The sequence below is a fragment of the Ceratocystis lukuohia genome (assembly GCF_044167205.1).
Source record: "Ceratocystis lukuohia strain C4212 chromosome Unknown Supercontig2_pilon, whole genome shotgun sequence".
NCBI classification, from domain to species: domain Eukaryota; kingdom Fungi; phylum Ascomycota; class Sordariomycetes; order Microascales; family Ceratocystidaceae; genus Ceratocystis; species Ceratocystis lukuohia.
The window spans coordinates 2,418,614-2,430,817 of NW_027263521.1; the positions used below are offsets into that span (position 1 = coordinate 2,418,614).

At 48.2% G+C, this 12,204-nt stretch overlaps 2 protein-coding genes across 2 annotated transcripts; both read right to left on the reverse strand.

Moving 5' to 3' along the window:
• Positions 1-974: 974 nt before the first annotated feature.
• Positions 975-2,431, reverse strand: HOO65_020597 (uncharacterized protein; the record flags this gene model as incomplete). The annotated part of the gene is made up of 4 exons (XM_071006753.1): positions 975-1,382; positions 1,459-1,967; positions 2,043-2,223; positions 2,318-2,431. 4 exons carry the CDS (start codon positions 2,429-2,431, stop codon positions 975-977), a joined length of 1,212 nt encoding a protein of 403 aa, XP_070861235.1.
• An 8,285-nt stretch (positions 2,432-10,716) lies between these two features.
• HOO65_020598 (Programmed cell death protein 6) lies at positions 10,717-12,053 on the reverse strand (the record flags this gene model as incomplete). The annotated part of the gene is made up of 4 exons (XM_071006794.1): positions 10,717-11,180; positions 11,285-11,585; positions 11,723-11,741; positions 12,013-12,053. 4 exons carry the CDS (start codon positions 12,051-12,053, stop codon positions 10,717-10,719), a joined length of 825 nt encoding a protein of 274 aa, XP_070861236.1.
• Positions 12,054-12,204: the final 151 nt, after the last annotated feature.

The window sequence follows — 12,204 nt, forward strand, 5'->3', positions numbered from 1 at the left end:
CAAGAAAATAAATAGCCTGTCTATCATAAGAGAAGGAAAAAGTCAAAAAGGAAGCCAAGATGCAGAAATCCAAGGCTGAAAAGCAAAAAGAGCACGCCTTCTGTAGTTTCCATCCCAGGCTCCGCCCCATCTCGGAAGAACAAAAGATGGAGAGAAGCGTAAGCGTGAAAAAGACCGATGAGATTAGTATCGAACGATAGAAGCGTGAGTAAATAGAAACAAAAAGAATAGATGAATAAAAACAATTAAATAAGCATGAAGATGCGTGTGATATGTCATTGAGCGGTCGGTGGCACTGTTTAGCCACATCTGAAAACAAAGCAAAAAAAAAAGAAAGCACACAACCTCGGAAGAGCGACGGGCTTCCATCTTGTATTCTTTTTTATAGTCGAGTAAGGCGAGGAGGATATTTGCAGGGTATATCGCACAACGATGATTCCCTTGGAGATTTTTTTTTCTTTTCTGTTCAGTTCTTGTGATTTCTTCTCGCCGTGTTTTTCTTCCTTGTCGCCCCGTTGCTCAAGATGAGGGAGAGATACAAAAGATGGTAAGATTTTCCCCTTCCCTTTCTGTCCGCATCTCCAGCTATAGGTGAGGCTTTTCGTTTATATAGACGAAGAGATGGCGAGTCAGGAAGACCAAGGGCGCCATTTGACGAGACATAATAATCATAAACCCATGCAAAGGCATACAGACAGGGAGCGCATGATAGTGGATGGTTGATAAGACCAAGGGAAAAAAAAAGAAAAAAAGAAAGCCATGTAAGTTATCGTAGAGATAAAGATAAGTGTTGTTGTCGCAAAGTTGGTCGTCGTGAGACGTAAGATATTGTGGTAAAGAAGAAAAAAAGTAAAAAGGGGGAATCAGGAGTAAAAAAGTCTAAGGGCAAATGAAAAAAAAGGAAAAGAAAATCCAAGAAAATAGAGTAGAAAGAAGAGGAGAGGACTGCTGGCGTGCCGGCCAGTCTAGCCAATTTACCGAATCTCAAGCTGAATCGGCTTGAAACGTCCTCCAATTGTCGAGCACTTGGGGCACGTGCGCTTGGCGCCCTTCTCATTGACCATGACCTGCACACAAGGGCTGCAAAAGCCACTGATGCATTCGGTGCAGGCGTATGACTGGCGAAGAAGACTGACCTTGTGGCAGGCACCACAGTATATCTGGGTGTTCTGTGCTTGGTAGACGGGCGGCGAGCCGGCGCTATCGCCGCCCTCGACTGACGGGAAGGGCTCAGCTGAGTCCTGTGCGTAGGTAGTTGGTGGTGTCAAAGCTTGCTGCAGCGGCGATGCTTGGTAGTGTGAGGTCTGGTGGTGGAAGGAGGGGGCAGCAACGGAAGTGGGCGCAAGTGATTCGTGCTGGATGGACACAGGAGACTGGGGTGCCTGTAGAGAAAGTGTTAGTGAGATGGGTCGGTAGAAGTGAGAGAAAAAAAAAAAAAAGGGTGGAGAAACAACATACAGAAACAGAGTCCAGGTCGGCAGCGTGGCCGGCAGCAGTAATAAGCTCGACCCAGCGTTTGCTAGCATCATCGGCTGACGGTTCTGCGCTGTAGGCCTTGCGCACGCGGTGGTCTTCAAACTGCAGCTTCTTGATAGAGTCGAGAGTAGCGCCATTGCGCGATCTCTGATGACGATGTCTGGTGTATGAGTACTTGCGCGGCTTCTGGGCACTGAGCGGCGTCATGAGTGGAGGCAGAGTGGTGGATCTGCTGGGGGGCGAGCTGTTGATAATGTTGGAGGGCAGCAGCTCGCGCGGCTTGGGCAAGTCGGTGTGCTTGGATGAAGAAGGCTGGCTGGTGATTGGTGGCAGCTCATACTCGCGCCAGTTACCTGAGTCAGAGCCGGAGCCAGAGTGTGGGAAGCTAGTGGGCATAGAGCGGACGCTATCGTTGTCCCAGTCACGATCGACTCTGTGAAGGCCGGCAAGGGCACTGGCAGCATGGACATGGGGATAGCCGCTAGGGGAGTCTGGACGCAGAACAAGTCTTGGTGTTAGAACGAGGGAGAGAAGGAAGGGCAGGGAAACGAGCATTCAAGGCTTACCATATGATGAAGGCGGCTGTGATGGGTATGAAGCAGACATAGAAGTTGAAGGCATAGAGGTGGGTTCAGCTCTCTTGTTGACCATCATATTGAAGCTGGCTTCGGTAGCAGGAAGCTTAGCGATGTAGTTGTCGGGGTGGGCGCGGCGGATGTGCTCCTGCATAGAGCGGTAGCGTTTTTCCTGGACAATGAAGATGCGAGTTAGAACAGTGCTGGAGAGACCAGACCCGTTACAGGGGAAGACGGGGGAAAAAGCAGTAGTGGCTGTTACTTACGCCAATGCAGCGCTTCCGGCACTGCGAGCCATCCTGGTTGGTAAGTGGGCAGATGATCTCATTAGTCGGCTCAGATGCCGGAAAGGTTGACGTCAAGGGCGCACGTGGGGGCATTTTGTCGGTTCCTTGTGCGCGTGTGTGAGATGAGGCTCGGGAGAGAGAGAGAGAGAGCAAGAGAGAAAAGAGCTTGCGAGGAGATGTGTGGTAGGGTAGATAAGAGCACGTCGAGACAAAGTAAGTATTGCTGCAGCAACAAAGAAGAACCCTAGCTGACGCCGGCAGAAAGAGAGGGAAGATTGCTTGGCTTATTATTGCTTGTTGATATACGGAGCGGAAGAGGCAGCGGAAATATAAGCTTGTGATAAGAAAGAAAGAAAGAAGAAGAGATGATGGTTGCTTGTTGCTTCAGCTATCAAGCAGAGTAGAGAGAACGGGAGCAGACTGTAGGTGTGCAGATAGATGAGGAGGGGAAGGGGGAGCTCGCCTCTTTAACAAAGATCTAATAAGAAATAAAAGAACAAAAAAGCCAAAGAGAGGGAGGAGAGAATGAAGGGGAAAGAGAAGAAAAAAAGAATAGAGAGGGCGAGAGGCGGAGGGGGTTAAAGAAAAAGAAAGAAAAAAAAGAAAAAAGAAAAAAAAAGAAAAAGAAGCCTGTGTAAATTAGAATAAATTGAATAAATGAAAGGAAATAAAAGTTTTCTTATTTTTCTTAAAAAAGCCAAGCAAGCTTTTCCCAAGCAAGCGAAAGGCACTAGCACAGCAGAAGCCAGTAACGGTGCAGCACACAAAGGAATAGGCCTGTTATATATCCTAAAGTAGCAGCGCACTAGTGCTTAAGAGAAGAAGCTTTGGCTGAAAAAAAAATAAAATAAAATAAAAATAAAATAAAAAAGTAGTCAGCAGGCGGAAGTTTTCTTCTTTCCTGTTACTTTATTTACCACTGCAAAAAGGATTTTCTCCTCCAAGCAAAAGAAGACCAAGGCGAGAAAGAGGAGCAGCTAAGCTTCAAAGGCTCTTTTTGTTTTTCTTTTTAAAGCCGAGGCCAAAAACACCCATCAGCGCCAAAGACGACCCAGCAAACACCAGGAGCCATGCGGGAGCTCCGTTAGCTTGGATGGAGCTGGCAGATACAGAGGACGAGAGCTTTGCTTCTTTTGGGTGAAGGGTGTCAGCAAGGGCGAGGCTCGAAGTCAGACGGGGTCAGTCAGCAGGCAGAGAGCAGACAGAGACATGGCCAAGAGACAGCAGGAGGGAGCTTGAATACGGCGCTGTCTCGTCTGTCTTGTCTGTCTCTCAGCTTGTCTGTCTGCTAGCTTCTCTCCCTCTTTCTGGAGAGGGAGGGGTCCGTTTGAGGAATAACTAACTGGTCGATGGATGGATGGATGGATGGGTAGTGGATGACTAGACCAGGATAAGTTGGCTGACCGGGGGCACGCATTTAGCGACAAGCTTGTAAGTGGCCGATGCTTCTTGTTCTTTTTTTCGTTTTTCCTCTTCCCAGCAAGCTAAGTTCCAGTCAAAATTCATGCTACGCTGTGCTTATTACGGACGGCGTGGACACTGTATCTATCTATATCGAGCATCCATAAACAAGAAACGAACCGGTAGACGAGACGACGACAAGCTAGGCCCTGCGCCGTACAGAGGGAAGCTTGGTTTCCCAAGAGAGAAGAAAAAAAAAGGAGGAAAAAAGGGCACAGATGCGGGTGCGAATTACTGGGAGTCGAGATTAGCTGCTGCGTCTCGTCTGAATCCAAGATCTCGAGCTTGGAGACAAGCGCCAGAAAAAAAGAAGAATAATATTTATATTTCAAGGGATTTAAAAAAGCCGAGAAAAAAAAGTACCCAGGCTGGCTGCGCTTCCCCAACCCATCATCGTCCAAACAAGAAACAAACAAACGCCCTCCCCAAGCAGAAGAGAGAAGGTATAGGAAATACGCCGGCCAAAGTCAGACGACCCGTCCTTCGCAGGTTCTCACAGTGCTTTTGCCTGTTATTGATTAACACGCTCTCCCTGGCCCTACTTCCGTCCTAGCTCCGTAGCTTTTCCCAAAGAGAGAAGCAGATTCAGGGTCCTCGTCCTCGTCCTCGTCCGCGCACCTGCACTGTACCTGTACCTCGACCTATGCTTGTCTAGCTCTACCGTCTGGCCTTTCTTTGCCTTAGCTTGGCTGCTTCCCCTCTGCTTCCTATCAAGGGCAGGCCCATAATCGCTTGCTATCTGTCTCATCCATGCTAGCTCTACTGGCCAGAGGATGTACCAGTACTTGCTAAACTGAAATTGAAGAATTTGCCTTTGCCTTTGGCTGGCCAGCTGCTAGCAAGTCGCTACCAGCCCGCTACAAGCCCTCTCTAACAAGCTCTCGTGCCAGGCCAAGCCAGGCCAGGCCAAGCCAGGCCAGCTAATCAGCTGCAAGTCCAAGGGCCGATCATGCATGCAAGGCCAGCCAGCCCCATTAACACTGCCGTTAATATGCATATTTGCATGTTGTCGTTGCCGTTGTGGGCAAAATGTTGCTGTTGAACAGAGCTTCTCGTGCTTGTATGTTGCAATTTAATGCAGAGAAGAAAAGAGCGGGCCTCTCGATTATTTTATTGCTCTTTTTTTTTTTTTTTTTTTTTTTTTTTTTCATTTTTCATGTTCTCTCTGCTGCTATCCGTCCTTGCTATGTCCATGTTCGTTTTCCCCCTTTGCTTTAAGCTTCTCACTTATCCCTCCCTCCTTTGCTATTCTGGCTGGTTTTATTTTCGTTCCTGAAGCCCAGAAGAGCAAAACGACGGTGTCAAAAAGCCAAAGAAAGACGAAAGAGCCATGTGCCCGCACACGTTGCCTTGCTCATCACATCACGCCTGTTGCCATGCTTCAAGATGAGACATTCTAACGAGGCCCAGGGCACGCACGCCTTGTGACTTCATTTCAGTTAGTGCCATCACCTAGTCATCTATTTGCATTCTTGATATAGCGTGGGGGAGCGAAAGCTAGCCCTTAGTTTCTAGGAGCTGGAAGGGGAAAATAACGGCAGCAAGCAGCAGACAAGTGCCAGAGGAGCAGCCGGACAAGATAGAAGAGATGATAAGGAGAAGAGAACCGTGCTTTTTTTTTTCTTTCATCCCAACGGGATCATCTCTGTGTCAGTCGTCCGTGTCTGTGTCAAAATGGCTGTTTTCTCAGTCCGTCTCTCTGTAGAGAGGTCAAGCTTCGATAAGACGAAAACAAAAGAGAGAAAAAAAGATGTCGTCACAGCTCCTCTTTTTGTTCTTCTCGTCTTCTTCTCGCCTTCTCTCCTGCTTCTTCTTCTTCTTCTCCTTCTTCTTCCTCTTCTTCTGCCCTTGTCCTTGTTCCCTTCCCTCCTCGTCTCCACATGACAACCCAAGCCAAGCAGCAATCCAAGCAAGAAAAAAAAAAAAGAAAAAAAGTCACGTTGGATTCAAGCGGAGTGCATTATGGATAGTGCTGGCTATAGTCGAAGCTTAGCTTGGGGTGTCCCCCAAGGCTCTTTGAGCTTCGAAAGGCTTGAGGTTCCTGTTGATTTTGCGTCTGTCTCAAGATTCCGACGACCGTTCCGAGAACAGGCAAGCTTGCTTGCTGGAATTGGCATGAAAAAGGGGCACTTCTCACTAGCTAGCTGGCTAGCTGTTGGCTAGTTGCGCCTTTGCTTGCTTTGAGGAAGCACTCATAGCTTAGCCGCCGTAGCACTAACCATCCCAAGTGCCACAACAGGCAGACTTGGCGGCCCTTTAGTCTATTTAGGCCCTCTAGAGGCCTATGAGGCCTATGAAGCCTATGAAGCTCTGGGGAGGCCGAAGCAAAAGGACTCTGGCAGAAAGACCTGCAAGCACTTGTCAAGTAAGCACGAAAAGTCAAAAGGGAAGAAGGACAAAAAAAATATACGGCCAAAAGCTAAAGCCTTCTTCCTGCCCTGCCCCCCGCCAATCACAAGCTTCACTCGCAGTGTCCGTCTTGTTGTCAAGGGCCATCAAGGGCCAACAAGAGAGCAGGAAAGAAGGACAGGCCAGGACAGGGGACAAGGGACAAGGAACAAGGAACAAGGGCTGGTGAGAGCAGGAGCGGGCGGGCAGTCGAAGGACATGGGGGTAGACAAGCATACAAAGAGAAAGAGTAACAGAAATTGAATAATAATACCAAGGAATAACACAGAGCTGTACAAGGAAGCGCACAGGACAAGAGGCAGAAAAAAGAAAGGAAAAAAAGGTGCCGCCGAAGAGAAAATGAAAAATAGAAACAGCAGGGTGGGAAGCGGAACCACAGTAGACCAGACACTGCGAAAACCCTGCTGCCAGCATATGACAAGGCAGAGCACGACGGCAATGGGCTGCCTAACACAGGCGGATCTCAAGCTTCCACCATGGCCGGCGCGCCTGATAGCAGCTGGAAAAGAAGAGCCTTCGCTCGTGATGAGCAAGCCACAAGCAGAAGCTTTGGGGATGTGGCAGAGAAAAGAAAAGCCCAGTCCAGTCAGTCATGGGAAACGAAACGAAGAAGCTCGCCAGCTCAAAAGTGGGACCAACCGCCAAGAGAGGGACGACAGACAGAGCATAGCTTAAAGCCCATACTTGGTTTATTTACGTCTTCCTTTTCCCACCAGTTTCATTTTCTCGGCCGTTTTAATTTCCCTCCATCCTTTCATCCTTTGCACGGAGGATGGTAGCAGTGAAAGGAGGACAAAGGTTGGATGGGCGGGCGAGTGGATGAGCGTGATATAACGGCAGCACAAATGGCTGAAAGAAGAATAAAATCGGCTTTTGCGTGCTCTCTTTCATCGCTCCTGATGCTGCGGTGTGTGTGTATATATGTGTGTGTTTTCTTTGTTTTCGTTTCTTTAGGCCTCTCGCCGTCTCGTTCGGCGCCTTGGTCCCCAGAATCTAGGATCGGGGCCGGGATCGTGACGTTGTATCCCAGGAAGAGACAAGGGAATGTGCTTCTTCTCTGCTTTTTTTTTTCTCACTCATGGCTGTTTGCTGTTCGCCAGACGTCCGCTCTTTTCTTCCAGGAGCTTGAGCTTGAGCTTTGACGATCTGTAGTGAGGTGAGGTCAAGGTGAGGTGAGTCCAAAGCTTTGTGTGCAGCCCCATCTATATCTTAATCTTTCGGATTTTTCACGTCTCGGCTCTTCATTGATTCACCTCACCGCCCACGCATCCAATAAGAGAGAGCTAAGATGAAGATAGAGAGGAGATAAAGACAGAGCATGGAGGTCTAGAACCAATAGATCCTCCCCATGGGCACTGCTTGTTTTTTTTTTTTTTTTTTTCAACGCTCAAGCTTTTAAAGATGTAATATTTTTTTCTTCACCTTTTTTTTTTTTCCCTCGCTAGCGTTGTAGTCGTAGTACTTGTTCGGCCGAGCATTCTCTGTGGGAGGAACTCCAGATTCTTTTTTTTTTTTCATTTTTCTTCTTCATTCGTAGCTGACACCCAACATCATGTAGCCCAAGAGATGGTGAAAACGCAGGCTTCTGGTGAAAATCTGCTTTCTTCTTCCCTGCTTGCTTGTCGTCTTGACGACCCTTTGGCCCGGCTGCTGTGGGTTGCGCCGGCCGATAGTTTGCTTAGGGTTGGCTCTTAATTAGCGAGTCTCCACTCACAACTTCTGTTTCTTCTACCCGCCAAAGCCTTCAAAGCTCGGAGCTTATTTACATCTGCATTACTTTCTTTTCTTTGCCTTGCTTTGCCCAAGAATGCCTTCTTTTTATATAAACAAGGATCCTGGCAAGGCGCAAAGTTATAAGAATATACCTGCAGGCCTGCAACTCCTATACGTAGAGGCCTTTTTTTTCATTCTGCCACATGAACTTGATAACAGCTTAACAAAGCAGGTACAAATGCAATGCAGATAACATGCAGCAAGCAAAAGAGAGAATAGAGGAGAATAGAGAATAAAACATGAGAGAAGCTTGGAGGAAGGAAACGAAAAGAAATTTTATCGTAAAATCCCCAAGCTTTTTTCCTTTCTCTGGGCCGCTGATTGGCTGCAACTTGACAGGACCCTGGGCCCTTGGCTGGATGCCCCACGATGACGATGTCACGTTGGAAGGGACAGGGAGAAAAAAAAAAGGCAGAGGGGCAATAAAAGCGGAAAAAGAAACGAAAAATCCGAAGACAGAAAACGAAGCTCTTTTTTTTTTTTTTTTTTTTTCTTAATTTTTTGCAGACCTCTTTTGCTGGGTACAGAACCAAGCGGTGAAGGAACTAATCTTTTTTTTTTCCTTTTTTCTTTTTTCTTTTTTCTTTTTCCTTTTTCCTTTTTCCTTTTTTATTGTTCTCTGAGCTCTTCCGTTTGCTCTCTTCGTTGATAGCTTGCATCATCCCAAGTCCCTCCTCCTGGCTCCCACCGCTGCGCAGACGGATTCTGCTTTGTGGTTGACGGTGTTTTAAAGTCCCCCAGCCAAGTGATGAAGGACGAGACATTTTTTTTTCCTTCTGTGCCGTGCACTGACGTAGAAGCGAAGAGACACTCGTCTCCATCTTGGTTTTTGGCCTTCCTTGGTGCTCGTGTGAGGAAAGCCCTACCTCTTGTTGCTCTTGCTTCATCGTCTCCATCACCAAGTCCCGCCGAACAAGAAAATAAGAACAAAGAGTAGCCAAAGGGCGTCATAGCTTTTTCTTTCATCTTCAGTCATACCCACTTCTCGACTCTTTTCTTTCACTCAGAAATTAGAGAAAAGAAAAGAAGGAAAAAAAAAAATATTGATTGGCTCGTGATATTGCTTCATGGCTGTCTCCCATTCCACTCATCCCACGCGGCCCCCGAAGGCCAGGCCCTTTCCCTCTCCGCGAATAACACAGACCCAAAATGTAGATATGCATAGATAAACAGGGAACAAGGGCACATCAACAACATACACTTGGAAAAAGAAAAAAAAGGAAAGAAAAATACCCTTTTCTCCCCGGCCTCTTTCCATTCTAAAAAAACTCTGATGCGTGTGTGCCATGACGTAATGGGCGGTTATTTCGAGAAAGGCATCGACTTCGCTCCCAGTCCGCTTCATCTGCTAGCAATCTGTGTCCGTGCTACGCTACGCCTGTGCTGCTATTCATCCGTCTGTTCTGCCATCCTAGCCCAAGCTCATACTGCACCTACCCATACTAAGAACTCTAAGAACTCCATTTCCTCTTCCCCCCACGACACCCACAAGTCCACAATAGTTCGCATTTGCACGGCTTCACGGCAAGCTCTAAGCCTTGGTGGAGCCGTCTCCTCCTCCTCATGCTCCTTGTTCCTCTATATATCCCCAAACTGGCCCACCATTGCCGTCGTCGCCATTGCCAACACTCCCGCTACAGCTCCCGTTGACGGCTTTGGTGTAGGGCAGGATAAAAGATGTCCGAAGCTCGCGAGACTTCCAAGTAACGAAGGGCTGTGACCTTGGAGTCCCAGCTGTGTAGTTCCTGTTCATTGCTGCTTTTGCTTCCCTAAACTTCCCTGCATATCCCAGCTTGTCATCCACACTTTGTGTGTGCTTGACATCTGCTCCTCATCCCATCTGTACATATCTTCTTGCCAGGTCCGCCATGTAGTATAGCTTGTATGCATACACAAGGCCGGTGTATATACACATACATCTATGTATCCAAGAATGTATGTGTGCATATTCCCCGCCAACACGCCATGTTACACAGACGTATTCGTGCGTCTCTTTTCCCTGCCCTACCTGCATGCCACACACAAGCAAGCCTACCTTCCCCTCTAAGAGTTATTAGGCTAGATTTCCATCCATATAATTGCAGTGATGCACAGCCTTTACCACGTAAATTCCCGGTATTTAACTACCAAGCATCGCCGTAAGCCTACCCACCTTCCTCCGAAGCTGGCGATAGGTGTGGACATGTGCTTGTGCTACTAAAGCGGCGCGTACTACCGCTGGTTTTAACAGCAGCAAATGCTTCATTGATGGACACGCACAATAGACGCAATGTATCCTGTAGGGCCTGCATCAAATGGAATGCGCATAAAAACCTTGTCTCCTGTCTGTACACCCAGGTTACACACATGGCCTCCTCGTTATCTTATATATCCCCCTCCTTGCACTCTCATATACACAAATATTCCCCAGTGCCTGCAACTGATCCGCCCATATCTACTCATCTCTGCGTCTACGCAAAGCTGGCATGGCCTAGGAAAGGATTGTAACATGTACAAAAAAACCTCAATGTATTTTAGTATTAAGAAGGGTGTATGTAAAAAACAACGCAAAAATGAGAGAGGAAACAAGAAGAAACAAGCGAAAGCGCATGCTATCGCTACTCGGCTCTGCTCGCAGATTAAAAAAAGCCAATATCAGTTCAAGTGAACTTCGACAGACCCCAAGTAGACTCTAACAGACCTCAACAAACAACTTCAGAGACGCCATAGCAAGCGTCCCTCCCAGTCGACCTCTCTCATTTCATCTGGCGCAGAATCTCGCCCAGGAAATCCTCGAAGCTGAGTGTAATGTAGCCGTCCCGATCATCATCAAAGCGCTTAAACGCATCCGTCATGCGCTTCAAGGAGATACACGCCTGGACAAATAAATCAAAGGACATCATGCCGTTACGGCGCTTGTCGAACGAGTCGAAGAGAGTCTCAACAAAAGACGGTGACAGGCGGTAGCGGAAGGCAACAAGCGCGTTGCTAAATTCAGGGAGCGAAATGGTGCCGCTACGGTCCGAGTCAAAGCGATCAAAGAGTGTGCGCCATGAAGCTAAAAACGACCACAGGCCACAGAACTCACTGAAACCAATGGTGCCACTGCGGTCGCTGTCAAACATGCGGATCATCATACGCACGGTTTGGGGATCAAACGAACTCCAGTCGCCATTAACCAAGGCAGCGCCAAGTTCTTTTTCTGATAGCTGGCCGGTTCCTAAAGAGGGGTGTCAGAGAGTAAGTCTAGATATTCACTGTTGCTCGTTTTCTGTCTATATTTTCATCTGTCGGTTCTCTTCACTTATGCCCGATAACACTCACCATCTTTATCGACGGCGCGGAACAACGGTAGCATAGTCGCGTCGGCACCCGGGGCATTGGTATCATTGGGAGACGTCGGGGGCCGGTTTGCGGATGGTGCAGTGTTGGCAACTGGCCTCGGGCCAGTGGGCTGCGGCGGAGGAGACATGGTGTACTGGTCGCGTGATGGGTGGTGATTGTGGTGCATAGGCGGCTGCTGGTGAGGAATTGATTGCTGACGCTGCTGAGGATGAGGCAGAGGAGGCGCAGGCTTCTGGTATGATGACGAGGGGCCAGAGGAAGACTGATGCGAGCCGCCCTTCTATACGATTAGGAGCGTAAAGTTAGTTGGCCTATTTGATTGAGTGCACCAAAGTGAGGGGAAAGCAAGATCACTGTGCTAATACAAGAGTGTAATAACGAGAGTGAAAAAAAGAAAAAGCAGGATTAGACGCATACCGGCTCAGGCTCAGCAAACCTATAGCAATATAAGAAATACAGTGTTAGCAACAGAACTAAGGCTCTCGCAGGTTGATTGGTTGGCTTGGGCTCTCCTGCCCAAGGCTGGCTCTCCGTGCAATGGATATGGTCACAGCTCTCGGTAATGTCATCCGGTAACTGCAAGCTTATCATTGCTACGAAAGACGTGAAACAGCATTACGAAGGCAATATCTGTGGGAGGGGCTGTATGAGAAACTCTAGCCAGCTCCTCATTTCCTCATTTGGGGGTTGGGGGCGGATACACGTACCTGGGGAGCTCATCGGGATTAAAGGGCTTGTTGTAGGCCATTTTTGGCGGTTGCAGCTCGAGCTAGGAGGGAAAAGGAGAGAGAGCAGGCGGGTGATGGTGTGGTGATGTTTGTATAAAGCGTAATGTAAACGAGGCTGGCTGTTTCCCGTGTGGAGGAGAGGGGAGGGGTCAGAGAACAGAGTTAGATTGA